General features: G+C 42.9%; 1 protein-coding gene across 1 annotated transcript in view; it reads left to right on the top strand.

Moving 5' to 3' along the window:
• The window catches only part of wdpcp (WD repeat containing planar cell polarity effector), an 80,809-nt gene extending 61,587 nt beyond the window's left edge, over nucleotides 1–19,222 (top strand). Inside the window, exons 14-18 of the mRNA XM_080507197.1 lie at nucleotides 2,698–2,797; nucleotides 10,072–10,150; nucleotides 15,700–15,803; nucleotides 17,299–17,330; nucleotides 18,959–19,222. Of these exons, the coding sequence (XP_080363323.1) occupies nucleotides 2,698–2,797; nucleotides 10,072–10,150; nucleotides 15,700–15,803; nucleotides 17,299–17,330; nucleotides 18,959–19,009 (366 nt within the window). The 3' untranslated portion in view covers nucleotides 19,010–19,222. The remainder of the gene's footprint in view (nucleotides 1–2,697; nucleotides 2,798–10,071; nucleotides 10,151–15,699; nucleotides 15,804–17,298; nucleotides 17,331–18,958) is intronic.
• The last annotated feature ends 7,737 nt before the right edge of the window (nucleotides 19,223–26,959 follow it).

Here is a 26,959-nt window from a genome sequence, read left to right as displayed (position 1 = left end):
CTGGGGAAGCCACCGCAACCCCCGAGCTGCCCCTCCGCGGGTGCCAGGACGAGGGTTTGATTCTCTCCCAGTTCAAGCAGGAGAGGCGCTTCACCTGCTCTTAACCGGGGCATTCTTTTAGTCCTGGCAGAATCGAGGCTCATAAAGACAGGATGGCATTCACAGCCTCGTAGCCTTTGTCCTGGAACATGAGGAATTATAGCAAATGATTATCATTATTCTCAAAGAAATCAAAAAAAAAAATGTAAAAGAAATTCCAAAACAATGCCACATATTTGTCAAAGATAAATAAATGTTTGTCACCTCTGTTTATGTGTAAAGATTTACAAATAGTGTTATCAAACCCATTTTATTTGAGGACTCAGACACAGTACAGTTTGATTTTGAGTGGACCACACCAGCACAATGACAACGTGATCATTTATTAACAATAACATCCCCAAATGTGTGCAGAGGATCATTATGAAAGATTCTACACTAAATCAAATATATTTTCAGAGATGTTGGAGGACAATCGGCATAATGTCAACTTTATGCTGTTTTAACTGATGCATTGAAGTATACAAATAGTGACATCACATGTTTTGTTCAATTAGACAAACCTGATGAAACATCTTTGTTGCTCTTACTCTTGAGTCACTGTGTTTTCTTCAGTGTTGTGTTACCTCTACTGTTCATAAGACTGTTTGATCCTCAGTGAATCAATTACATACAGCAGTTATCCATATTAATAAAATATAGTTAATGTTCAGACCGGACCCTCCAGCAGGACAGTTGTGGCCCGAATCATTATATGCATTATATATAATATAATGCATATAATGCATATTATATATAATATATGCATTATAAATAATAGTGATTTATGTGGATTCAAACCATTGGGGGGTCAGGATCAGGGTCAGGGTGCTGCAGTGGTTCGCACTGGAGTAAGATCCCGGTTTGAATCCAGGTTTGGTTTGGGAGATTTCCTCTGTGAGGCCTGTCCTCTAAAATGTGCATGGGCTATTTTTTATTTCTCTCCAGCTACTTTGGCTTCTTTCCAAAGTAAAATAGTTTGCGCGCGCGTTTCCCCTGTTATGGACCTGTGCAGCTGCATCAGCTCCAGAGAACGTGGTAGAAAAGATGGATGGAAGGATTGAAACTCAACAGACACAAAACTCACAACACAACATTTACAGCGAGGGTGTAAGAAATAAAACAAACCGACACCCATCATTTCTCATCAAAACAGGAAAATGTCTCCTGATGCTGTTTTTACCTAAAGACATGAGAGAGGAGTCTCTGCTTGGCGGCTCTTTTGATATTTCAGGTGCCCTTTGCTGGTCTTTTATGTCTTTAAAAGGCCTCATTGCTCCGATTTAAAATTTCCATTTGGAAATATGAAATGTATATTCCATTCAATATAATCCCAGGCACACTGGAGGATTTATGGGAATTAGAATGTCTTTATTTTACATTGCCGTATCTATTTTTATAAAAAGATCAACACATTGCGGGTCTGTTGAAGACCAGTGTGGGTCTGTTGTTTATTTTAAATAGATACCTTAATGAAAATAAAGGCAATAACGGCAATTGACACAAATCTAAAATTGTGCCTTTTAAATGAAATATACATTTTATATTTTTGATGGTCCCTTTTTTTTAACCCATGAAATTTCTCATTCATCAGCTGGATGTTTGGACCTGAAATAACGACGTGTTCATACAATCTTAGGTTTAATCACATAAATATGCTTAAGTAGCATTGACTTTAATGAGCAATGATAACCTATTCCTATACTACATCCCAAATATTTAGTATGTCTAACAATGTGAAAATACCCTAAAATGCTCATTGATATTGATTAATAATATAATGTTATACCTTAATAATTCTCTACTTGTCGCTCTTGGGGGATTATTGAAGAGTTCTTCCTTTGTCTTTGCATGATAGGAGAATTTATTTATAAAGACAAACAGCCTCATGTCAGTATTGCTTCTTGTATGTTCTTAATTTATGCAAATATAAGTTAAAGTGACCTAAAGCTCCCTGGTTGTGTCTTTAAGGAAAATAAAAAACGCAGGGGCACTTTTGTGTGATGTGGTCTGGTTTTTTAATGATGAGACGGGAACCTCGAGTTTTAAATCGGCCACCCTCAGACATCATTTAGCCATTTTATCTCTCTTCACGGCCGTGTGAGACTCAAACAGAGAGATACAGAGGATACACGCTGTTACCAATATAGTCGCAGGCTGATATAGTAATGTGCTCGGCTGGATACGTTTCTCCGTAAAGAGAGGGAACACCAGCGTCTCGCAAAAGGTGAACAGTCCCTCGTCTCCTCTCCCACTTTTGAAATGTGACTGATAACATCCTTCCTAGTTCAAAACCAGAGAGACGGGCCTGTGTGTGTGTGTGTGTGTCGGTGTGTGCGTGTGTGTGTGTGTGGCACAAGCAGGCTGATTTCAAAGTTTTTTGAGGAACCGGCATTTCATCCAAACCGGTGCTCTTTCAGATGTCAGGCTTCAAACGGCTCTTTTTCCCTTTTTTTCCCCCCACTGTCATTTCATCTGTTTCTGCCTTCTCCCGCCAAAATACCGCCCCCCCCCCCCCACCCCCCACGCCTCCCCAAAAAAAAGCCCTATTGTCATCTGAGCCTAGATTCATTTTAGATTAACGTTCATGTCTCTTTCTTTCTTGCATTACCTTCAAAGGACCTCCATTATGTTGCCAGTGATAAGGGCGAGCTGGTGCTCGCGGATGTGGCCAAGAGGAAGGCTAATGAAATCGAGGCCCAGACCATCGGCGGCTACGGTGAGGAAATAATCATCATGTTTAACTTAAAACAGAAAAAGAAATAAAGGCTCCAAATACATTATTCCTCCTCGCATGTGAAACAGGAGGCTCGATAACCTCGCTAACTCGCGCACTTTCCTCACATCCTCTCTCCGCTCCTTAAAATAGAGCCGAGGAGAATCAGATCATGTCTTGACTGTCGGACCCTCGTAGAAAAAAACTTGCATAACACGACGTTTGATGTGTAGAAACCATGTAAAGGGAGATACTGCAGCAAGTTTCTAAAACTAGAGAAAAGTGACCTCTCCATGATGACGACCTGGAAAACAGGATTTGTTACAGTTTCACCTGACAGTTTATGGGTTTAGATGGTACTGGGCGGAAATAATCATTAAAAATAATACCACTGAACTAACTAATTAAATGCATTACAGCATATTTTCCCCCTTAAGAAACCAAACCAGCAAAGGGCCAGGGTTTTTTTTTTTTTTTGTCATTTTCAGACTCGACTGCTGCCCTTTGACAAACACTCCCCAAAGCACATACCAGAGGGGATCAGGCCGAGTTCCTGATTATATACACACACACACACACACACACACACACACACACACACACACACACACACACGCACACACTCACACACACTCACTCATATCTTCACAGAGGCTTGAAGGGCCAGCGGGTAAGCAGAAAATATTCAGATTTGTGAGAGAACTAGATGAACATGTCGGATGAGTCCTTCATTGGTGCTTAAAACACACCAGAAGGCTGCATGGGAGTCTACACACACACACACACATACACACACACACACACACGTGTGCGTGTGTGCGTGTATGTGCTCATGGAGAGCCAAATGAGGCAGGAGAGGTATTTAACTTCACTGTATAAGGTCAAGCCCCCGAGGTCGAGTGTCTGTGTGTTTGTCTGTGAATGAAAATGAGCATTTGTGCAACTGTGAGGCCTGTTTGTACGTACGCCGTTTACTTTTTTTTACTCCTAATTTGATGCATCACACACGCATGCCTCCTCATAAGCCTCTTAATTATGTCCTCGATGATTTACCTCAATCACCTGCAGCGTGTCCTATCCTTGGACAGGTGTGGAGGAGAGAGAGCTGGAGGAAGGGACAGGGGGGGAGGAGGAGGGGGGGGGCAACAGCAGCAAAAGGATGAATGGAGGAGTGAAACAACCCCTGGGAGAAGAATGACCGTGTGAATGGAGACGGGGAGTATGTAAATAAGTAAAGAAAACAATGAAATATGAATTAACATGGCCTGTGAAGAGTTTAGTAGCCATGTTTCATCTCTACATCTGACTCCAGTTGGAACTGGATTCGTTCACACGGCTCGCTTTAATAGATTAAAAACACACACACAAAAAAAACTTGTGCAAAGAAATCCCATCGTGCACATCTAATTCAAAAGATAATATCGTGTGACTAGTTCTGTCCAGAATTGAATCAAACAAATTCCTTCTGGGAGGAATGACACATTCTATTCTATTCTATTCTATAATTACAAATTACTATAATTCACGGCCCAATTTCAATTTGAGTGGGGCGGACCAGTAAAGTAGTGTCATAATCACCTTTAAATTAAAATGTTAACATTTCCTTTGTTGTTTTGCAGATGTGATTTTGTCGTGATGAAAATGTCTATTTTTCCTCAAAAACCAAACAATCACTAGTAAAAACTACTACAATCTCAACATAACAGCAATTTTAATGAAACCTTCCGGTGCAAAATACAGTGAAATGTTGGAAGGAAAATGTTTTCCTATAGCTGTTGCATTATGCATGTTTTTACAAACTCACCCTGACTGCCTGGCTTTGAGGCCAATGTTTGTTGCTTGTTTCTTTCACGGCAGCATCACCAAAATCTCAATTCGGGTCCCTGTGTTGCTTTGTATCTGCTACTCCTCAGTATTTTGGTTTAAAAAAAAAAATCTTTTTACAATTTGCTTGGTGGTTTGGCCGGTCTGACACCCTTGCTCTGAAGCTGTGTTTGGCTGCAGCACATCAGTTTGATTGTTTGCATTAATTATCGGTTGGTTTGCCAGGTTGTAATTATTTCGCCACGTAGTCCAGTGTACTACAGTATGCAGTATACTATCATCAGTAATAACCAGGCCACACTTGTGATACACGAGTAATTGAAGGCTGTGCAATAAAGAAATAACCAGCCATTTTTAATTTGTCCTAATCTAATCTAATCCAAACCATTAAAAATGTGGTCATAGAATCTGATGCATTAATTGCATGATTCACCTAAATGTAAATAAACACATTTTTCTGACACTATTATGGACACTTCTTCATATATATATGTATATATATGTATCACTTCCAGAGCACATAACATGATTAATATCTTGTGCTGCAGCAGGTTGCTTGTGTTTTAATACCTCTGACTTAATTGTCGAGGAGGGAAACTCCCAGTTCAACCCGATAATAAAATCTATCTTTAGTCAATTCTGATTCTGAAGATTTGCCGTTTCTGTGGCCGCATTCAGATATTTTTTCCTTCACTACATCTAATCGTTATGAAGCCGTAACAAAACACAAACGCCAACACACTGCGAGCGGTAACAATGACCAGCTGTTTCTGGCAGCGAGTGCGAGAACAGCTTCTATTAGCGCTGCTACATAAATAGAGGAGGATGTTGTTCAGGCTGCTACGAAGGGGGTAAATGTCTCATCTTCTTCCAGCTCTGGCAGTCGTCGGTAAATTCACCGAAACGCAGGTGCAAATTGATCACATGCAGATTTCTGCACACACAAGGAGACACTTTGAACGCAGACAAGGCGATAGAAGAGGACAAACACTGAAATCTGTTATTAGAGAGCAGATAAACGAATGCAACTATTTGTATAGTACGTTTCACCGGCATGACAACACGTGGCGCTTTACATCAGGGTAATTAAACAACAGAAACAAACAAATAAGAACAACAGAAAGATGTAAATAAATGAAATGACGGTTAAAAACTAGAAACCGACTTCCAATATGAGCTTGACTATAAATAAATGCTTTAACATGAGGCCTCTGCAAAACAAAGCTTCTGCAGCCTCGTACTAAAAGGGGCTCAGTTGGACCACTGCTGTGTTTTGTTGGGGAGCATTTCCCCCCAAATATTTTGTGCATTAAACATTAACATGTATTCTAAGGCGCTTTTACACAAGAACAATCTGTTGTTTCAGAAAAGTAACGCATGCCGATGACACAATAAAAAAACACAATCAAAAAGTGTCGTGTGCATGCCAGGCCACTAGTGGTGTGTTTTCACCTAAAAACATGTAAATGAGGCTTAAATAATATTGAAAAAATAATACATGAAAGAAACAACAACAACAACTTGGGGTCCTATAAGTGCTGGCTGGTGCATGTCGCTGTTAAAATAAGGTCACCCGCACAAAAGACTCGTTTAAGGACATGAGTTCACCTGACAAGCTTGATGAAGCTGGAGTTTTGAGAAAATGTCGATGGGCATAGTTAAAACCAAAACCACCACATACGCAGAGGAAAGCTTGTGCTGAATCACACGTGTTGATCACAGAGCAGCCACATAAATATGAACAACAACAACACTTTTAAGATGGAACTGAACCATCAGTCATTGATCTCTGATCAGGCTGACGCACTCTCATGAAGAACAGAGTGACAAAGTGTTGAACTGATCGTCTCCGTCACGCGTGTGTGCGTCAGTACTAAGCACACACACAACTGGAGCTTATTAACAGAGCCAAAAAGCCTGGTCATGAATAATGAGTGACCAGCTTTAAACAGGGGGCTCTGCTGAACAGGTGTCTCACTTTACACACACACACACACACACACACACACACACACACACACACACACACACACACACACACACACACACACACACACACACTTTGTAACATATATGCAGAAAAGGCCAGTTTTCAAGCTTTTTTGATAGCCTCAGTTTAGTTGAGTTGCACCAACAAACGTCTTCATGAGGCAAATAGACAGATATCACACTAATTCAGCTCCAGCCTGCAGGTATTACTGTAAGCTTTGTAAATTATTAAAGTTTCTGCTGTTAAATTACTGATGACTGATCTTCATGTGTGTTCAACATCTGATTGTTGTTCGTGCCTCTATTAACAGCTCTTCATCTTTTCTCGTTGGGTTCTGACCTTGAGGGTGGTAAAGCAGGGTTTGAATCCCATTGAAGGAAAAATTACCAAAATCTACGGTGCAAGATGCAACGGCTCGTTCCATTAGATTATTGTGGGTTCAAATCCATCCCAGGCCATTGTAGTATGGACTGTGCATGTCCTCGTATGAGTGGGTCGTCTCCCACAGAGTAAAAACACACATGCATGTGAGGTCAATTGGCTTGTAATAATGGATATGAGTGTGTGTTTCTTAGTCTTTCCGTGTTTGCCCGGTGAAGGACTGGTGAGGTTGAACAAGTCTGATTCTTATTTATTATACAATAATATATGCATTTATTCAATTACGGCTGGAGTGTCAAGCACATTTTAGTCCAGAGGCCACATACAGTCCAATTTCTTCTTGAGTGAGTCAGACTGGTAAAATAGTGCTCTAATAACCTTTAAATTTACACTTTAAAGATGTTCTTTGTTGTGGTGCAGAGGATAAGTGATGAAAATGTCAATATTTTCACACAAAGAACAAAAAAACCAATTACGTTGGGAAACGACTACGATCGCTCCATAAAGCCAATTTTAATGAAACCTGGTGCAGAATAGTAGTGAAATGTCTTTTACATTATGTGTGTTTTTCAGACCCTTGTTCCCACGGTGCAGCTTTGGCCCAAACTGTCAAATTTCCCTCTGAACACAAACAAGAGGCGGAAACGTGTCTCAGTGTCCCTGCAGTGAGGAGCTCCAGCGCGGCGCTGCTCTCCGCCTTGACGTGCTTGCGTAAATATGTGCACTGTAAATGTGCGGCGGGGCGTGACCTCAAAAAGCAGGTCGCGCTGAATGTTGCAAGAACGAGCCATTTGTAATGATCAGCCGTTCAGTGGAACGTTTGAAGGAACAGGTTTGGATGAGGCATAAAGCTCAACACGGAGCCAACAACACATCATGTTACCGTCGATGCGGTTTTTCTTTTGTGACGACTTTAAAATGGCTTGAGATTCAGCACAATGAAATGGCAGGTTTCTATATTAACAGTTGCGGCCACATTACGGAATCTGATGAGGATCCGGGGTTTTGCTCACAGTGTTGACCAGTACACTGTGGGAATCGAACCAGCGACACTCAGATCCCCAATCTGCTTTTCTACATAAACACATGTGAATGTACTGTATGTACTCATATTTAATTAAATTCACATGGGGTTTGTGTGTGTATGTATGATTTTTTTATACACACACACACACACACACACACACACACACACACACACACACACACACACACACACACACACACACACACACACACACACACACACACATGCTCTAACCACTACATTTGAGCGACATCCAAACAGCAGAAGCAAATAGAAAAATCTAGTTTTTGTACAAAAGAGTTATGTAATAATTATGCTGTCTAAACAATGTTGGACTAAACCAACAGAGTTTAGTGTAAAAACAAGCTTCAAAATAAACTCTACTTTTAAAAAAAAAAAAAAAAAAAAAAAAAGCTGAATTAGAATCAATAAAGATCTCAACATGCTATAAATAGATTATTTTTGTGATGGTCTCTTTCTCAGCTATCATTTTCAGCTGATTCTACCGTCACGTTTGTGTACAAATAGATGTAAATGCAAATGCAAATAACCACTGTCTACCAATGAATTGAACTCTTGATCTCTGTAGATTTGAGGTTTGGTCCTTTTGACCTGCAGTTTTGCTTGTGTGTGTTTGGTTTTACCTGGATGAGAGACATTAATCGTCACTGCTGCTAAATGGTAAATGTCACTGAATCATTTTATCAACAGAGGATTACGCAACCAGGCAAATGTTTAGCATTATTCTCCTGACATTTCTTTTCATTTTTCATCTTCTTCAGCTTCGTCGCTGATTTTTGTGACTGACGTGGTTTCGCAGGTATAAAATTTAATGTAATCACTCAACTTTTTGGTGCAGAAAATCCAATCTGCTTTTCCCGAGGAGCGCAGGTTTAAAGAATTATTCAAAAAAAGCTCATCGAGGCCATTGCCACCATGGGTGATTTCATTCCTCTTCACAAAATAACAGAAAAATGAATACATTTGCATTTAAAATAGGCAACACAGGAAAGAAGAACACATACGAGGTGATTGTTTGATTTTTTTTTTTTTTTCTTTTGTACTTGTTTTCTCAAAAATGACTCAATACCAAATCTAGTGCCTGGTTGAGGTGGATGTCAGTCTCCCACTTTGAATCAGATTGGGCAGAGATGCCTTTTTTTTTTCTTCTTCTTCTTCTATGCACATCTCCTCGTATTTATGTGCATCCATTGTAAACAGCGACGATGCTGCCGCTTGTACACTCACGTAAACACACAATGGAGAACACACATCTCAGCTTAGAAATGGTCCCTTTCAGAACCGCGTTGGAAATCGCTTATAGCTGTCTGGCTGACAAGTGTGCTGATTTGGATAGATACGGCATTGTGAGAGGCAGAGTGGCGAACAAGTGCGAGGGAAGGCCTCTTTCTCTTCCCCTCTATCTCTCTTTTTTTTTCCCTCTGAGGAGCGTCTTTGCCAAGAGGAGAAGCCAAGTTGGTTTCCTGATCGTTCTGTCTCCCCCTCACAAAGGCTGACGTGACTGCAGGGCCTTTCAATGGGCAAAGAGACGAGAGCTTTATCTGTAGATCCACTTCTCCTCCTCCTCCTCCTCCTCTCCCTCTCTCTCCTGTTCTCTCGTTTTTTGTTTTCGTTTGGGTTTTTTTTTCTGTAAAATCCTGTTAGCTCCGGTGTGTGTTTGTTTCTGGTTCCCTTGTCGGTGCTGTCGGCCGCTTTGTTCAGACGTACATCCAGAAACTTCAGCGTATGTTCATCACAGACACGATGGTCAAGGTTTGACGTTCCAAATGAGCATGAAACGCACACGTACATGCAGCTGTTTTCACACGGCAGCTGTACCGGAGAGACCGCGAAGCCTGGAGACACGCTGAAGACGGAAAGACGACGAACCGCCAGCTCAATGCAAACGTTCGGATTTCACCGAAAATGAACCGTACTGATTTTGAAACGGCAGTGTGACCAAATCTGGGTCTTGATTTTCCCTAAATGTGAGATGAATTAAATAAAGCCGATGCAGTTACTCATCACCGGCCTCGTCTTTGTGTTTTTGTGCAGATTTGCGGAGCGGCCGAAGCGGCGAGCGACAAACCGACGGAAACATGAGTGAAGCCGCACCTTCACACTCAGAAACACAGTGAGTGGTGTGTGTGTGTGTGTGTGTGTGTGTGTGTGTGTGTGTGTGTGTGTGTGTGTGTGTGTGTGTGTGTGTGTGTGTGTGTGTGTGTGTGTGTGTGTGTGTGTGTGTGTGTGTGTGTGTGTGTGTGTGTGTGTGTGTGTGTGTGTGTGTGTGTGTGTGTGTGTGTGTGTGTGTGTGTGTGTGTGCGTGTGTGTGTGTGACATCACCTGCAGAAGTAGGATGTAACAAAGAGAACAAACTTCCCACTCAAATATTTGCACTTCTGTAGAACAGGCTTGAAACTGGTAGTTTTAGAATCTATCTATTTTTTTTCACTGCTGTGAGCCTGGAGAGCATTGAAAGCAGTGAAACGTTTAATGGACGGTACAGTAACGCACAGAAAACATAATCCTGTACCGATCAATGGAGTAAAATGGAAAACGGATATGACAATACAAAAGCCTCTTGACTCAATCGCATGTCTGTGAAAAACATTCCTGGGGGCCAAATTAACAGTGCAAGTAAAGATTAGTGTTTTACATTTACTATTCCCATTTTTAAAACGTACAAGACGTTGTTTTTTTTGTACCAGTATCTCTTGCAAAGCTCCCGACTGACTCTTCTAATGGTCACATGGCTGTCACTGTGGTCAGTACTGTGGGTCAGTCTCATTCACTCATCAAGTTCAGCTGAAGTGACATCAGTCAGCGAGAAGAAGACGCTCTGTGATCAGGGTTTTAGCTGAAGTCACAGGAAAAGTGAGTCCTAGTAAAAGGAGTTTAGCGAAATCGTGAATGAGCTGCTCTTCTCTGGAAACGATTTTGGTGAAACGCACCGTTTCACAGAACAGCAGCTCTGCAGGAACACAACTTCCCATCTCCTGAAACAAAAGTAGCATTGTGCCACAGTCCTAAATATTGGCATTACAGTAACCTATAGGGTTCAAGAATAAACCAAGAAAATCTACATATTTCAGCTGATTAGAGTTCAGACTGGACAGAGGATTCTGTTTACATCTAGTCAACACACTGACCATGACAGTAATCACTTCCTCGTTCTGCTTTATCACACGTCGTTCACCACACTGAAAAATCAACAAGAAAGGGAAGTAAAGAGACAAAGACACCAGCTGAAGGTCAGTGAAAGTAACTTTTAGGACCAACAGAGACGATTCTGACCTGCAGCTTGAGGCTTGAAGTGAAACACACTTTCCTCTGAAGGTGTCCTGACCTGAGTGACGAGTGAGACACCAGGTCAGTTTGACCGGAGCTGTTTTAGTGGCTCCTTGTGTTACAGTAATATACTGTAGAGCCAAATCTTTGCTGTTTTATCTATATAAGTTGATTTGTATTTTTAAGTACCTTTCAACTGGTTTTGCTGTCATAGTTATTTTTAGCCCTTTAGCGATGAGATACAACGTCTATTAAAAAAAACATATATGTTGTGCAAATCATTTAAAAATAAAATACATATTTTTCTTCCCATGTAATTTGCTAAAAGCTTCAGGAAGCCACTCCAAAAGGAGCACAGAGTTGCAGACCCTTCACACAGAAGCACATCATTGCTGTTTTCTTTGTCTTTTGTCTTTTGTATCCCATGAGTGCCTCACCTGAGCACTTTTCAATCATTTCCCCACCATATTAAACACCTTCAGCCATTTCTAAAGCAGCAAACTGGAGCAGATCTGCAGAATGTCTTGATATTTTTATATTAATATTATATATGTTATGATGTAATTTTATATACACTTTATTGCCAAAGGTATTCACTCAGCTGTCCAAGTAACTGAATTCAGGTGTTCCAACCACTTCCACTGCTCTTGGTGTATAAAATCAAGCATCTCGGCCTGCAGACTATTCTACAAACATTAGTGAAAGAATGTGTCGCACTTCGGAGCTCAGTGAATTCCAGCGTGGTGCAGTGATAAGATTCCACCTGTGCAATAAGTCCAGCCAGGAAATTTCTCACAATCAACTCCTAGTATTACTCTAGCAAAGTGGAAGTGATTGGGAACAACAGCGACTCGTCCACGAGCAATCACAGGTCACTACGTAGGTGCTGAGGCCCATAGTGTACAGAGGTGGCCAACATTCTGCAGAGTCCATAGCTACAGACCTGTAACCTTCATGAAACGGTGCGTAGAGAGCTTCATGGAGGGTTTCCACGGCCGAGCAGCTGCACTTCACCCGGCGCAGTGCAAAGCCTCGGCTGCAGCGGCGTAAAGCACACCGCCACTGGACTCTAGGACAGTAGAGACGTGCTCTCTGGACGGACCAATCACGCCTCTGGTCAATCTGATGGACAGTCTGGGTTTGGCGGCTGCCAGGAGAACAGAGCTTGTCTGACTGCATCGTACCAAGTGTAGAGTTTGGTGGAGGAGGGATTATGGTGGGGGCTTGTTTCTCGGGGACTTGGGCTCGGCTACTTAGTTCTACTGAAAGAAACTCTGAAAGCTTCAGCAAACCAAGACATTCTGGACAATTTCATGCTCCCAACTTTGTGGGAACAGTTTGGAGACGGTCCCTTCCTGCACCAACATGACTGCACACCAGTGCACAAAGCAACGTGCATAAAGACCCTGATGAGCCTTTGACTGGCCGGCACTGGGTCCTACCTCAACCTGAGGGAACACCTTGGGTTCTGTCTTCAGTCTGACCTCACAAATGGTCAACAATTCCCATAAGATCACTCCTCAGCCTTGTGTGAAGCCTTCGCAGAAGAGTTGAAGCTGTTTACAGCTACAAAGGGTGAACCGACGTCACATTGAGTCCGATGGTTTAAGAATCACTCAGCCTCAGTCACGTGTGAAGGCAGGAAAACGAATACTTGTGGCAAAATGGTGTAGTACTTCTACCAAGTCATTGGTGTACCGATGTCAGCTGTATGGAGATTTATTATAGATAAAAAAGCAGTGAAAAAGTTCACCTACAAGTACAACAGTGTGCACCAGGCTGTCAATGTGACTGGAAAGAATGAGGTGACGCTGAAACGCTGCTTTTCTTACAAAGTTGCAGCAAATTTACACCACTGGTGAAACCGTTCTTCAAGACTCTGGCGCTCTTCTCCCAATACACGTGACGTCTGCTGTGCACATGAGTCATATCAAGGTGTGAGATCAAACCAGACAGGAAGTACTCACGAAAAGCGATGTCGTTATTTTAAAACTATCTGACATCGACAGATTATATTTCGCTTCCTTTACTGACACGATATCGTACTTTCAAATGGCCCGATTTCAAAGGCGCTCCATCTGAGTTTGACAGTCTGGTTGGAGTTTAATTAAATGTGTGGCAATGTCCTGTTTGACAACAAACACTAAATGAGCCTCTAATGGAAATAGAACTCTTCATAATCCCATCGTTCAGTGTTCGTATCTGCAAGTGCTCTGCCTGTGACAAAGTGATAGTCGTGCATCTCTAATTATTTAGTCCATCTTACTGTAAATGACAGCGTTCAGCCGCGTTTGCATGCTCAGTTAGTTTTCCACTTCTTCTCCCTGCAGAGACTCTCCATTGTCTCAGTGTGAATTGCATGAGAGCGTCCGAGGCCAAATGACCCGGCTGGCAGAATAAAAACCTCCTCTCCCGGCGACATTTCAAATGTCACGGCCACATCAGTTCTGGGTCTTACGCTCCCAGCATACCCGGCGTTGAACCCGGCGCCACGTTCCTTTAAAACGCCACCAGAGTCCATTTGCGGCGCGGCTCAAGTCTCCGGCGTGGCGACCGGAGCGGCTGCTTCACGGGGATTGTTTAATACAATCGTCGACATGAATGACACGTTGAAACAGTGTGACTAAAGACACACTGGAATAATTCCTCTCTGCCTCACACACACACACACACACACACACAAACAGACATCCATGTCTCTATTATTATAGAAGGGTGGTGGGGGGTGGGGTGGGGGGGTGGGGGGGTAATGGAGGGGCATTCCTTGTCATACCCCAACTAACATATTGCAGTATTTATATGGGATTTGTGTGCATTAGATAAAAAGGCGCTCTTGTTCTTTTCATCCTTTGGCTTTTCATGGCTGTTTGACTGTAACACTGATGACTCTCTGCACCCCCCCCCCCCCCCACACACACACACACACACACACCTCCAGCCCCTCCACTCTGCGTTTCTCTAAGCCCCCTCCATCCATCCCAAATCCCCTCCTATCGGCCAATTTAAACAAGCTGGGTCCAGAGAGGGAGCGAGAGGGGGAAGAGACACAGAGATGCCGTGTTCTAAGCTCTTTTTAAAAACAGTAAAAGGAGCGAGAGGAGGAGAAAAAAAGAAAAAAAAAAGAGTAGTAAAGAGGGTTAGGGCGATTTGGCAGCCAAAAGCCCGGTCGTACTACCCCAGGTCTTCCCCGCACTGCTAGCAGAGGCTAAGAAAGCAGATCCCCAACCTCCCTAAAGATAATGGCCACAGAGAGGAGGAGACAAAGCCTGTGTCTTTTTTATTGCACAGCACCCCCCCCCCCCCCCTCCTCCTTTAGAACAATTTTTATATTGAACCCCCACTCCCGTTTTGTAATCTGGTCTCCGATGAAGTTTCATTGTTTCTCATGTGAAGCCAGTGACAGCTTAGCTGAGACGGAGTAGGGGAAGCATTATAGCGCGGGCGTTCTCCCGTTTGGCTCGCCGAGAAAAGAGCAGCGAGAGAGAGGGAGCGACGGCAACAATAGCAGTTTGGGGGCTCCTCGCAGATTCCCGCATTCCCCCAAATCCGACTCTGGAGTGAGGGAGAACGAGACGGAAATCTGGGAAGCGTCCCAACGTTCCTTTGATGGCTGCTGGCCTCTGTCGCTCACCAGTGGAGCCAGCGAAGGCTTTCCATTTTTCCTGAGTGGAAGTCAGAGTGAGTGTCACCCAATGAGTTCTTGTATTTATTTTAGGATAAAGTCCAGCGTGTGAGAGCAGTGAGAGCTTCACGATTCCGTCGGAGAGATAAACACACTATTGAAACGTTCTCAATATTTCAACCTCCCGTCCTGCACATTAGTTAAAAGCATTGATGTCGTCTGGGTGGCGGACGTCGCAGGATACGACGAGGAGAACGGCTTTGACAAATTAATTATTTTCCTTTCAGTCGTCTCAGATATGAGGAGCATTCGCTTCAACCATCCATCTTCTGGACAGCTTCGTCTAATTTAAGGGTTTTAGTTTGGACTGTGGTTGAAGGCAGGTTACATCCTGGAGCGCCGTCACTCCAGTCAGTCAACTTCCGGTACACGTTTGTCTTTCAAGCTAAAAAAAAAAACCTGGTGAAATTACTGAACTAGTTACTCCAATATAAAAGTAACTCTTGCGCTACTTTATATCATTTCGTGCGTTCTGTATTCACGAGGCCCTTCCTCCTCAGTAAAGAGGAGTTTAGTGAAATGGTGAAAGAGTTATTATTGGTTTTTGCTCCTGGATCTGGTTTCATGGTAACAATGGAACCTGATGAAACCAGAAGTTTATTCGGACGTGACAGAGGGATGGACAGTTTGATTCCATAATGTTCGGCTGCGGTGCCGTTTGGTGGTTGTCCTGAACCCAACAGGTGTGTCTCAGCTGTTCTTCTGTGTTGCAGCCCTGCTAGAGGAGCCGCTCAGAGGAGACCAGCAGCAGGAAGTATCCCGGTGACCGTCCGTCCAGAAGTGCTCAGGACACTGAGACAGACGGCCTTGTCTGCAGGTATGGGACCATCAGTCAACTCGTGAGGTTTTGGCCATGTTACTGTCAAGTTTTCATCATTAACATAAAATGTAACTGAAATGACTATTTTTTTTTTAAGTTAATGTTGGGCCAGCAGACAAACAGAATAAATGTCACTTTTTACCTTAAAAATAGAAGTTTGTTTAGTGATCCAAATGTGAATTAAAAATAAAACAATACATAAGAAATCCCTGCATTCGATTGCACAATCAACCATAACGTCCATCTGTCTTCCATAGCGGCTGCTGGAGTAAATCCCAGCTGACCGTTTGAACCAACGTTTTACTGTGCCTGCTGTTTACACTGCTGTCAGTCACAGTCCGGTTTGACATCGATCCTGGAAGAGAGACGTGTTTAATCTTTAATGTTCACACTGACGCTGGATCCCAGGCGCCGGGTCAATCACACACACTCTTGTACGCAATTACTCTTATTTATCGAATCACCAATTAGACGGGTTTTTTGGGGGGGATTGTAGAAGAAAACGTTACGGTGGAGGAAGCTCACTCACATACACATACACACACACACACAGAGGGAGAACATGCAAACTGCACCCAGTGCCCTGCCCTCTGTGTTAGTGAAATCGGCCTGCAGGTTCCTGGATGGAGCCGCTCTGTGGGAAACAGAAAGTAACAGAATGTGTCCCCAACTTTTCGTGTTGCGATCAATTTTCCCGACTGCCTTACGAGTCAGCAGGCGTGTTCAGCTTTCATGTCGGAATAAATCACAGCCCGTAATGTTCAGCATGTCAGATTCAGGGCCATTTTTTTTTTTAAGCCCCGCAGCAATTCTCTGGTGACATTCAGCCTGTTTCTTTTTCTTTTTTTTTTAATTCTCTAAACGTCGCCTGAGTGCTCTGCTCTCTGTGTCTCAGACGTCTGCGATGACTAACTGGTCATTTAGGAAAAAATACCCATTAAGAAAACAGACTACTGCCACTTCTTCTTCCTCACCTTTCCTTCCCCTTCTTTTTCATCCCGCTCCCCCCCCCCCCCCCCCCCCCCCCCACCGTTTTAATAATTCCATTTTTCAGGTGATTAGCGATTGTCTGTGCACCAAATCGCTCTGTCATTTGATAATCCGGACTGTAGGCTATTGGAGGAAATTTGCATCCCAGTTTTTAATATCTGTATAAGGCACGCCGGGGTTTTAATGTCAATCATAACCTTATTAACGCGGGGCTCAGAGCCAGAGAGATCGCCATGAGTGACAACAGTTTACGTTGGTTAAAGCCCAGAAAAAGGCGACGTGTCCGACCTACTGAGTGAGCGTGGAACCTGCTCAGGCATTCGGCTGCGTGTGTGGATGTGCTGCAGGGCTGCCGTGTGTGTGCATGCATGCATGTGTGTGTGTGTGTGTGTGGTTATGCACCTCTAATGTTTCCAGGCTGTACTTGTCTAAAGTGTCACGGCTGGTTTGTGTGAACGTCGAACATCAGCTTCCCAAACTCTTGTCTTGTTTTGTTCTGCAGGAAGCCGCAGTGGCAGCCGAGACGGAGCCACTGTAAGTTTCAAGAGTCACAAACAATCACGTGAAACAGTCCAACAGATTGCAAATATTGTATTTGTTTTAAAAATTCACAAATTAATTCAAGGCAATAAACTGTTTTCATTCCCATGAAGCACTTCTCCAATAAGATCCAACCCCGACCAGGTCTGCACGGGATAATATTGTTCTTCTCCTTAAAAACATTTAAAATAGGCCTCGTTCAAGAAGCTTAACAGGACATGAACATTAGTTTTTAACCTCTAAACGCATTAGTGATGTGAGTTGTGACTGGTGAAAGTGGTCATTCACAGTCTGAGAATATCAAATACTGTTATAAGTGAACATTAAGAACAAAGCAAGGATTAACTGTTTATATTTTTCTTACTTTTTACTGTCAGCCTCCCAAATGAGGATTTCCTTCATTTTACAGTATGTTTTCACTGACTTGTTACCAAATGTGTAAATACTGTTTGATTTTACCAATGAACACACGACTTAGTGAACAAAATCAACATGAACTGCATTATAAACATCGACTTTGTTACATCGGGTTCTTCAAGTGCATTGTTTTAATATAGTGATGCTTAATGCCTGTCTGGAATTGTTTATGACCCTAAACGTTAAAGACTCACATCTGCAATCAATATTGTTTTATGTTTAAAAAATGAGCTCATGTTCTTTGATTGTGAGTTTTCTAAGTGTTTTTATGTTGAAACGTGTTAGTTTATAACAGGAAATCCAGCAATTAACTTGAATGTTTCACTCAATGCGATTAGCAGGCTGGATCTTTCTACATTATCCAGGCGGCATCAATATATTTCTGTCACATGTGATATGCTAACGATAACTGTTTAGCCTCGCTGGGTAGTCTAAGCAATATTAACTTGTGCATAATTAAATTCAGCGTATTTCAAAAGTGAATGACGCTATAGCTGGCTCAGATGAACACACATGCAGTGTGCAGCCAGGATGTTCAACATGACAGTCGATCACTGCTTCACCCAGAAAGTTTTACAAAGTACAGTGTAGTTATGTCGTTTTATAGCTGCAGGCCTTAACTAATCCCTCAGATAAGATAATTAATCCTCACAAATGAGGATTTCCTTCATTTTTTTTTGCCATCATAGATGACACTAAATTGAATATTTAAGGCTGTTTAATGAAAAAAAAGAACAATTCCAGGCTCTTGTTTGGACGGCGTTTAGCTGCTGATGGATTGAAAATCCAATCTGGAAATTGAAAAGTGTTGAATAATCTAGTTTAACTAAGCAAGAAGTCAAATTCTAATTATTGACAGGCCACTTGGTACACATGGTACTGAAATCATGTAACTGGGTGGAAAGTAGGTTTCTGAAAGGGCAATATATTTATTTAATTATTTTACACGTTTTTATATATTTTCACAACTAGTCACAAAAAAGTGTTTCTGCAGATGAAAAAAAGTATTTCTGTCCTCCTTTCATTCCTTTTTGTCCTGATTTTTTAATATATATAATTATCTTTGTATTTTTTATTGTTATTGTGGAAGTGACATCAACTTGCCAAAGAGACACTTCTTCTTACATTATTAAAGGAGGAAGTGATCCAGATGATGATGTGTCTCATGTGAAGCAGTGTAATGACGAGTGTTTCTCCTCTTTCAGGACGATGAAGACCCCGACATGCTCCATGTGGTCCATTTAGGAGTCGTTTGACACAGAGACTCTTCAAACGCGCCGCATCTCACCACGACCGACCTCGCTTTGTTTCTCTTTTCATAAGCAGGGTCTTCCTTCACCTGAAAGCTTATCTGGAGCAGGATCTGAAGCTGTTATTGCACGACGCCCACACAGGAGCTGTTTTATTTGTCAGACCTGTCACAGTGCATCTGTGAATTTCATCCCAGAGAGAGAGAGAGAGAGAGAGAGAGAGAGACAGAAGAAATGAATGGAGGTTATTTTCTGTCTTAGTGAAGTGTAAAGGAAATGAACCTTAAAAAGAAAACAGTTACACCGGTTTCCTCCTTTAAAAACATGACAGAAAGCATTTTAAACCTCACCATTAATCAGCCTGGAAAAATAAAGACTTCTATTATACTTCCATCACTGCTGATATTGGATGTTCCCTGCTTCCTCTGCCTGTGTGCGTGTGTGTGTGTGTGTGTGTGTGTGTGTGTGTGTGTGTGTGTGTGTGTGTGTGTGTGTGTGTGTGTGTGTGTGTGTTGGCCGAGATTACGGGCCGCAGTTTTATTCATGAACAGGAGCCAACCAGCGACTTTAAAGCATCGCGGAGCCCCTTTCCTGAACAGCAGCCATAGCCGTGTCAGAGCTGTCGACGCGCTGCGCTCACCGACTAATCTGACAGCGCCGCGCGAGCCCTAATCCCTCACTGTATCGTAATCTATTTACTTTGCATTCTAAGAGGATTTCCACCAAAAAATATACAAGAAGCGATGTTGGAAATGGACAGAAGATCAGCGAGGATGCTTTTCTGCTTCCCCCTTTTTTTTCTTTTTTTTTTGTTTTGTTTGTTTTATAAAAAAAAAAAAAAAAAGAAGAAGAAGGAAAAAAAAAAAAATCATTGTGTGTTTTTTGGGGAGTCAATCCTCTGCGAGAGGGCCGGGTGAAAGGAATTACATTTGTGACTGATACTAATACTTCTCTTATGTAAACATCAAAATGTTATATTTCCCCTCTGATGATACAGTCACACTGCAGAGGCAGCTGGAGATAAGTGGCATCTGTCGTTGCCTTTAGTGCATCTCTTGACACGTTTATAATTTACAAACCAAGGCTGCATTATCTCCTGATTGTTTGACTTGACAGCTCGGATAAAAAGCTGCAAAATCGCTTAACAGGCAGGCACCGTGTTCCTCCCATGGCTCTGATGGCCTACACACAGGGCCCCTTTTGACATGCGAGCAGTGAAATCCCATACAACGCACAAATGGAATTTCATAATACGGAAAACAAAGTACGAGACCAAACGCTCTCCTCAGTTACCCTTTAAGCAATTATGTCAGCTTTGTGAAAATCTTAAATAGTTATGCTTCATTTAAAATGTGGCCGGCAGCTTTTTACGGTGCAGCCGCCTCCGATCTCTGCCACCCGAGATGACTCGCAGAGATAGGCTTATTAGTGGTATTAGCATACTGCTGGAGCTGTGGAACGGCCTTGTTCACATTTGGAAATGAATCAAGCCTCCAGCACTTGCTATTATCCAGGTTATCTGCCTCGTGTGTGTGTGCGTGTGCGTGTGTGTGTGTGTTACCTCTCCCCTGTGCAACAGCTGTGCTGCGTTCGTCTAATGATGGCCCTGATTGGACTGAATCACTCTCCCCTCAGGAGGAGGAGGAGGAAGAAGAGGAGGAGGAGGAGGTCGTCATACAATTAACAGGTTCCTGATCTCCACTCCTCAGATCCCCCAAAACATTACGAACACGTCAGGCCCATTAAAGACATCAATCACTGACTCACTTCCCAGTGAGAGTTTCTCAGGAGGGCGTTGAGTTTTCCTTCACTGCGTGTTCTTCAGTCGCTGCTTTTATTTCCTCTGGACAAATGCGTCTTCATCACAGTGCTTCCTGGCTGCCCTGAGTGTGTTTCTGTTCCTGGAGAACACACCAGCTGAAGAGAAGCCCCTGAATTTCTTCTTCCAACTCAGATCCCATCGACTTCACTGGTAAAGTTGTGATGAACACGGACGTATTTCCCCTGCAGACCTCGGTGTGATGAAGCAGAATGCATCAGGGCTTCTTTAATCCCTTTGATTGTCCTTCTCATCTGAAAGATGTTTCTTTGCACACTTCTCTCCAAAACTACTTTTTAAGTTTCTTTTTCTGACGTGTGCATTCTATCTTCAGTTTGATCTGTTTCTGACATCAATATCATCTCGCCTTTGCTACTTTAATATTTCATCTTGTTTATTTATCTACCTTATCGTGTTTTTAATCCACTTTTAAATTTTAATAATGCCTCCTAGTTTACATTGGAAATGCCTTCTTTTAATCATTTTTGTCTTGGTTTGACTGTTTGTGTTCATCTTTGTGAATCACTTTGAGCTGCGACTTGTTTTTTATTAACTAGTGACGCACCAATACCACTAATACAAGTGAGTACAAGTACTTGCCCGTACCAAGTAATTAAATACCAAATAGCCTGATGACTAGAAGCAACGGCAGACGCTATAAGTTCACCAGTTAACAGGGAAACCAGTCATTCCACAACACCGGCGAACTCTGCTGGTCCAAATGTCTCTGGTGATGAAGTTGCTGGTGATCAAGTTGCAGGTGATGTACGAACGATCTTTCACCTCCTGTTGATGTTTTGCCAGAACATAGTTTACAGTCTGTGTTTGTCATTGTCAATAACAAAGAAGAATCTCCATACAGCCGTCATCACTCACACAACCTGCCGGCCACGTTGCTGATGTGTGACATCACGGCTTTGTAGCGGGGATCTTGTTCGGAGGACAAGTCCTCTGTGCAGCACGGGACCGATACCAGCATCAGGACTTCTAATGTTTTCTCCTCCTAGTTTCTGCACCTGATGGATGCATTTATCTTAAAAGGTGAAAAGAAAGTGTTCTGGGACAAGAGCAATCCACAGTGAGCTACTGCAAATGGCTATTATGGAAACACAATACATATTGAATGTATTTTTTGTAAATAAAACATTATTTGTTAATTCATAGGTAATATTTAAGGATGCATAAAGTCCATTTACAGTGTGTTTTAACTTGGGAAAGATGAATCATGTGATTTTGTTAAGTTGTAAGAGTTTTCATGGTATATTTGCACATAACAGTGTATTTCTTGAAAGAAAAAAAAATATTCTCCATACCTCAACTGTAACCTATTTTGTTTTCCTACATAAGCAATCATGAGACTGTGGCTTTAAAGGTCAAAGGTCACGGGTTCCTTCAGACCCCGTATGCAAACAGAGAAAGGAAAATAGAAGCGAAGGGAAGAGGAAGTGTCGACTCGTCCTCGGTGGGAAACGCTGAGGCCTGCAGGCCGGCACACCTTCCACCAGACAAGTCCCGACTTGGAGCGAGGGTCCGCCGCGTCGTTCCACCATGAGATAATCCGAGCCCCTTCGTCGGATGCCTTTCTAATCCGTCCCTCCTTTCTGTGACGCAACCGGGAGAGCAGGATGCCGGTCCGTGGTCAAACCCGGGCTGAAGCCAGTCGCTCCACAGAAAACAGACCGAGGATCTTCCACCAGTGCCGACTTGTCGGATTTCACCATCACGGAAAACAAGGAAGGAGCCTCTCGGCAGAAAGACGACGCTCACCGTCACCACGCTCCTTCTGATTGAACTTTAATACTAATCGTGAAGAAATAAGCCTGCTGCTGTGTGCGTTGTGTTTCAAATTGATAGTTTGCAGAAGCTGTGCAGCGAAAATCTAGAAGGGAATAGTAAGAATTGTCACTAAGCTCTCCAGTATCAACTGGTCATGTGACCCACGCAGCCAAATCCAAACCAGAACGAAGGAGGCAGTTTCTAATCCAGACATGACGGTAATCTGGAGCTCGTTGCAAAGAACAAATGTAGAAAAACCACTTAATGGTTTTGATAGAAGACAAAAGTCTTTGTGTATCAAAAGACAGGAAATGGATAAGTTATTTAAAATGTTGTCAATGAAATGACTGCGATTGTTCCGTCTCATTTAAGTTTTTTGTAAATGGTAATATTTCCGGTTTCAGAGCTGAAAAAAAGAAAAAGGTCAACATGTGATTGTTCACCATCAACCATCGTCTGCATACATCTGCATCTCTGACGAGATCTGAGACTTTCTACAACTGTACTTCATTTTACTGGAAGAATGTTGATATAATCAGGCGTAAATCCCACTCTTTATCTAAAACGGGCACATTTAGTATTGTAAATGTTGATATTTATGCATCCTTGTGTTAAATACGGCCCCAGCGCAAGAAGAATTGTGCAGCGAGCAGGTCGATCAGTGTGGCGTCATGAAGCTGCAATGCAATTTTTGTTGTTTATATTCGGTTTGACAGAATTGAGCAGTCTGTGAATAAAACAAAGATTTGTCCTGAAGTTAAATGTCCTTGTCTGCAGCAAAGAGTTTGTCTTATTGAGCAAATTTTGACAGAAAAAATTGGTTGAATCAACTATGGGTCCAACTGCACAACAAGATCAAGTCTAATAAGTCATCAGATCGTGGTAGTACAACCGGCTGGCCATCAGAGAACCAGGTGAATTAAACCACCAACTCTTCAGGAGGGAAGAACCAGCCGGCTCAGCCGAGCCTCCAGCACCCAGGCCGGCCAGGAATTCCATGAATGCTCTCCGATCCTGGTGCCACAGGGGCGACTAAGCTGCTTTCAGCTCCTCGGCTGTGTTGGCCACCTGGACCTCGCCGTGAAACGCCCTCCTGTAGGACCCGGGTCTGTGAGCAACCGGGAGACCAGTCCAAATCACAGGACGGACGTCAAGACGAGCTGCACGGAACCGGCTTCCTGAAGCCCGACGGTCCAACGAGACCGGCGGAGCCGTGAAGGAGCAAAAGCCGGGCCTCTGACGACGGAGCGGGAGAAACCAGGGGTGGAGGCTGGAGCTCCACCCGCCATGGCGTACAGTTGACCCCAGATTAACCTCGCAGGTAAATATAATCCTCCTCGGTATCACCTCTCCTCCTCGTACCGGCCTATGAACACGCCAGGATGCCAAGGTCTGGCGACCGTCGACAGCCAATGAAAGACACGCCTGAGTGTTGTGGGTTTGTTCTCGCTCTCTCTCTCTCTCTCTCTCTCTCTCTCTCTCTCTCTCTCTCTCTCTCTCTCTCTCTCTCTCTCTCTCTCTCTCGTCCTGCATGGAAATGGAAGACAAGAAAAGCGCCCCAGCATGCAGGCGGCTATCAGTGCATCTGCCGGCCCTGCGAATCTCTCTCACACTGACTTATCGAGGCCTGCGGAGGTCTCGCCAAGCAAATAGTGGAGGATCAGTCCGGTTTTCTGCCTTTATCTCTTCTGTCTGTCTCTCTTTCACTTTCCCAGATAGCCATCGCAGCCACTCATGCAAAGACGGTCCAGCGCCGTTCCAGTTCATTTCCTGGACAAAGTGTGAACAAAATGTCAACCGTTTTTCCAGCCCGGCCGCGTTGGGGACGCTGCGCCGCAGCAGGCCCGAAAGGTCAAACGTCCCGACGGCGTCGCGGCGCCATCGATCGGACGGAAGGCGTCAGACCCTCGGCTCGCGTCGCAAACGACAACGATCGCACTCGCCGCTCGTTTCCCTTCAACCTCCCATGAATCCAGCGGCATCAAACGACTGAAACGCTGCAGTCCAGAGCGTCTCCAGACACCAGCTGACCCAGACCCCACAACGAAAGAAAGACGACGGAGGTTCTCGTCGTTTTGAAAGCGTGTCCCGGTCAGGAGCCCCTCCACCTCATCGAGCTCTGAAACTATTCACAACCAAGACTCCATGGGATCAATAAGTCCAGCACACAGAAGCGTCACTCCAGGGCTCCACGGTTCAGACCAGGCTGGTTCTAGAATCAGTGTTTCTGATCCTTTTTAATCTGCAGTGACGAACCAATGTAAATGTATTAACAGCAGGTTTTATTGTTGTTCAGACGGAAGTGCGAGGAATTATTTTCATGCAGTGTTGTTTGTCACCAGAGTCATTTCAGTGAGTCCTGTTTTTTTTTTTTTTTTTCAAAGTGGCTTAAAAGAAATGTAAGTCAGTTTTACAGTAAACTACTGTAAAAAAAAAAAAAAAAAAAAAGTCACTTTCATAAGCTGTCATGAGGATAAATCATCAATATTAACATGAATCAACAGAAAATACTATTTTGTAAAACAATTCTTGATTTTAACACAAATTAATGCTTTCGATGATGCAAGATGTTTTTTTCTTTAAAAAAAACAAATTGCTTATCAGTTTTGTTTCTTTGTGAAAAATAATCCCTGAAAATGGTAACAAAAAACAAAAAACAAACAAACAAAAAAGGCTCAAACAATGTAAAACTACTAGAACAAACAGGAGTTTGCAGATTTCTTTTCTGGAGGCTATGTGGACATTAAATGTTTACTTGGTAAACATCGACAGGAACCTGACCAGACTGAAAAACAATGTCATGTTTGAAGTTAAAGTGTACATCTCGAGGTCGTTTTGTTTTTCCCACACGCACCTTCAAGTTTAATTTTGTACTTGTTCTACTTGTAGTTCTAGTTTCAATTCTACTTTCTTTCTTTTCTATTTATTTATTTTTGTGTTGCCTTTCCTTTGCGCAGTGAGTTCCTCCCCCTCCTCCTCCTCCTCCTCCGCCTCCTCAGAGCAGGGGGATTTCAGCCTTGGAGTTTTGGCTCCACTGAAGGCCATAACTTCTCTCATCCCAGATTTTAATCCCTGCTTTGTTCGCTCTTTGTCCTCTCCCAGAGCAAGAAATCAGATTAAAATCCGCCTCCTTGTGTTTTCTGCTTTGATTTCTATCAGCAGCTGTTAAATGACAAAAAACCTGTGACTTGGAGGCTGAACACAAACGTCTCCTGCGCGTCCGACACGTCGCTCCGCATGCGCGCAGGAAACACTTAATAACGGATCTCTCTCTCCCTCTCTTTCTCTCTCCCTCTCTTTCTCTCTCTCTCGCTTTCTCTCTGCGCTTTTTGTCTGGAAAGCGGCCTGTCGGGTGTTTGAAGGTGAGCAGCTGCCTCAGCAGACCTGTGGCTCTCCACAAACTCCTTAAACAAGCGCGCAAGATTGAGCGCAAATGTTTGTTTTGATGCAAATCCGAACAAATCCTCCGCTGTCGCTGGACGCTCGCTGCGCTGTTTGCGCGTCTTGGCGCAAACATGTTTAATGTCCCGGTCAGCAGATATTTATTCAGCTGCTGCGGGACTCATTTGCATAAAGGGACAGAATATAAAGAGGGAGAGGGGGGGAGAGGAGAGAGGGAGGGGGAGGGAGGGAGGGGCGGTTGCGCGTGAAACAGACTGAAATTTCAATATTAATTGATCATTGTGATCAAGTGATCAGGTCTCCGCACTGAGAACATGGACAATGTAGAGAGTTTACATTTCTGCAGGGAGGTCAAAGTGCGAAACACAGAAAGTGATCAATAAAAAAAGATGGATCAATCCGAGGTGCCGATTTGTTTTCAATCTATTTCATCTTATTTCATGATATCAAACAATAATAATGATAGATAAGGTTTTTGACTTTAAACCTTTGAGGCGCTAACACTTCTATTTTACACAATTTACACATTTCCAGAATAAAGTTGTTAAAACCAGAAATACGCAGTTTTTATAGAGTACAAATAAAAATCTCCCTCTTATGTACTGTTGATTTCTGCATCTCAATGCGCTTCTTGTGAATATATGTTTTCATTTCAGCCATTTCGTTAAATATAAAACTCGCAGGGATGTAATGACTTGGATCATATTGAACACATCAGACAAGAGTTATTTTAAGCAACAAGCAGAAAGGAAGTGAAGCTGCAAGCAGGCGGGACTGAAATAAAAGAAATGTGGAGTTCACTATTTTACAGGCAAATAAACAAATAATTCCATGTGAGCATTGATAGTAATCAACACGCAACCGGAGTGTGAATCAGGAAGAAAGTTAGTTTTTCTCCATGTAAATATGTAATTTTAAGCTTTTGTTCTGAAATACAACGACGACGTTTCAATATTTAA

This window comes from Blennius ocellaris (assembly GCF_963422515.1).
Source record: "Blennius ocellaris genome assembly, chromosome: 13".
NCBI classification, from domain to species: domain Eukaryota; kingdom Metazoa; phylum Chordata; class Actinopteri; order Blenniiformes; family Blenniidae; genus Blennius; species Blennius ocellaris.
Note: the sequence above shows the minus strand (reverse complement) of the source record. Positions and strands in the feature narration are given on the sequence as shown.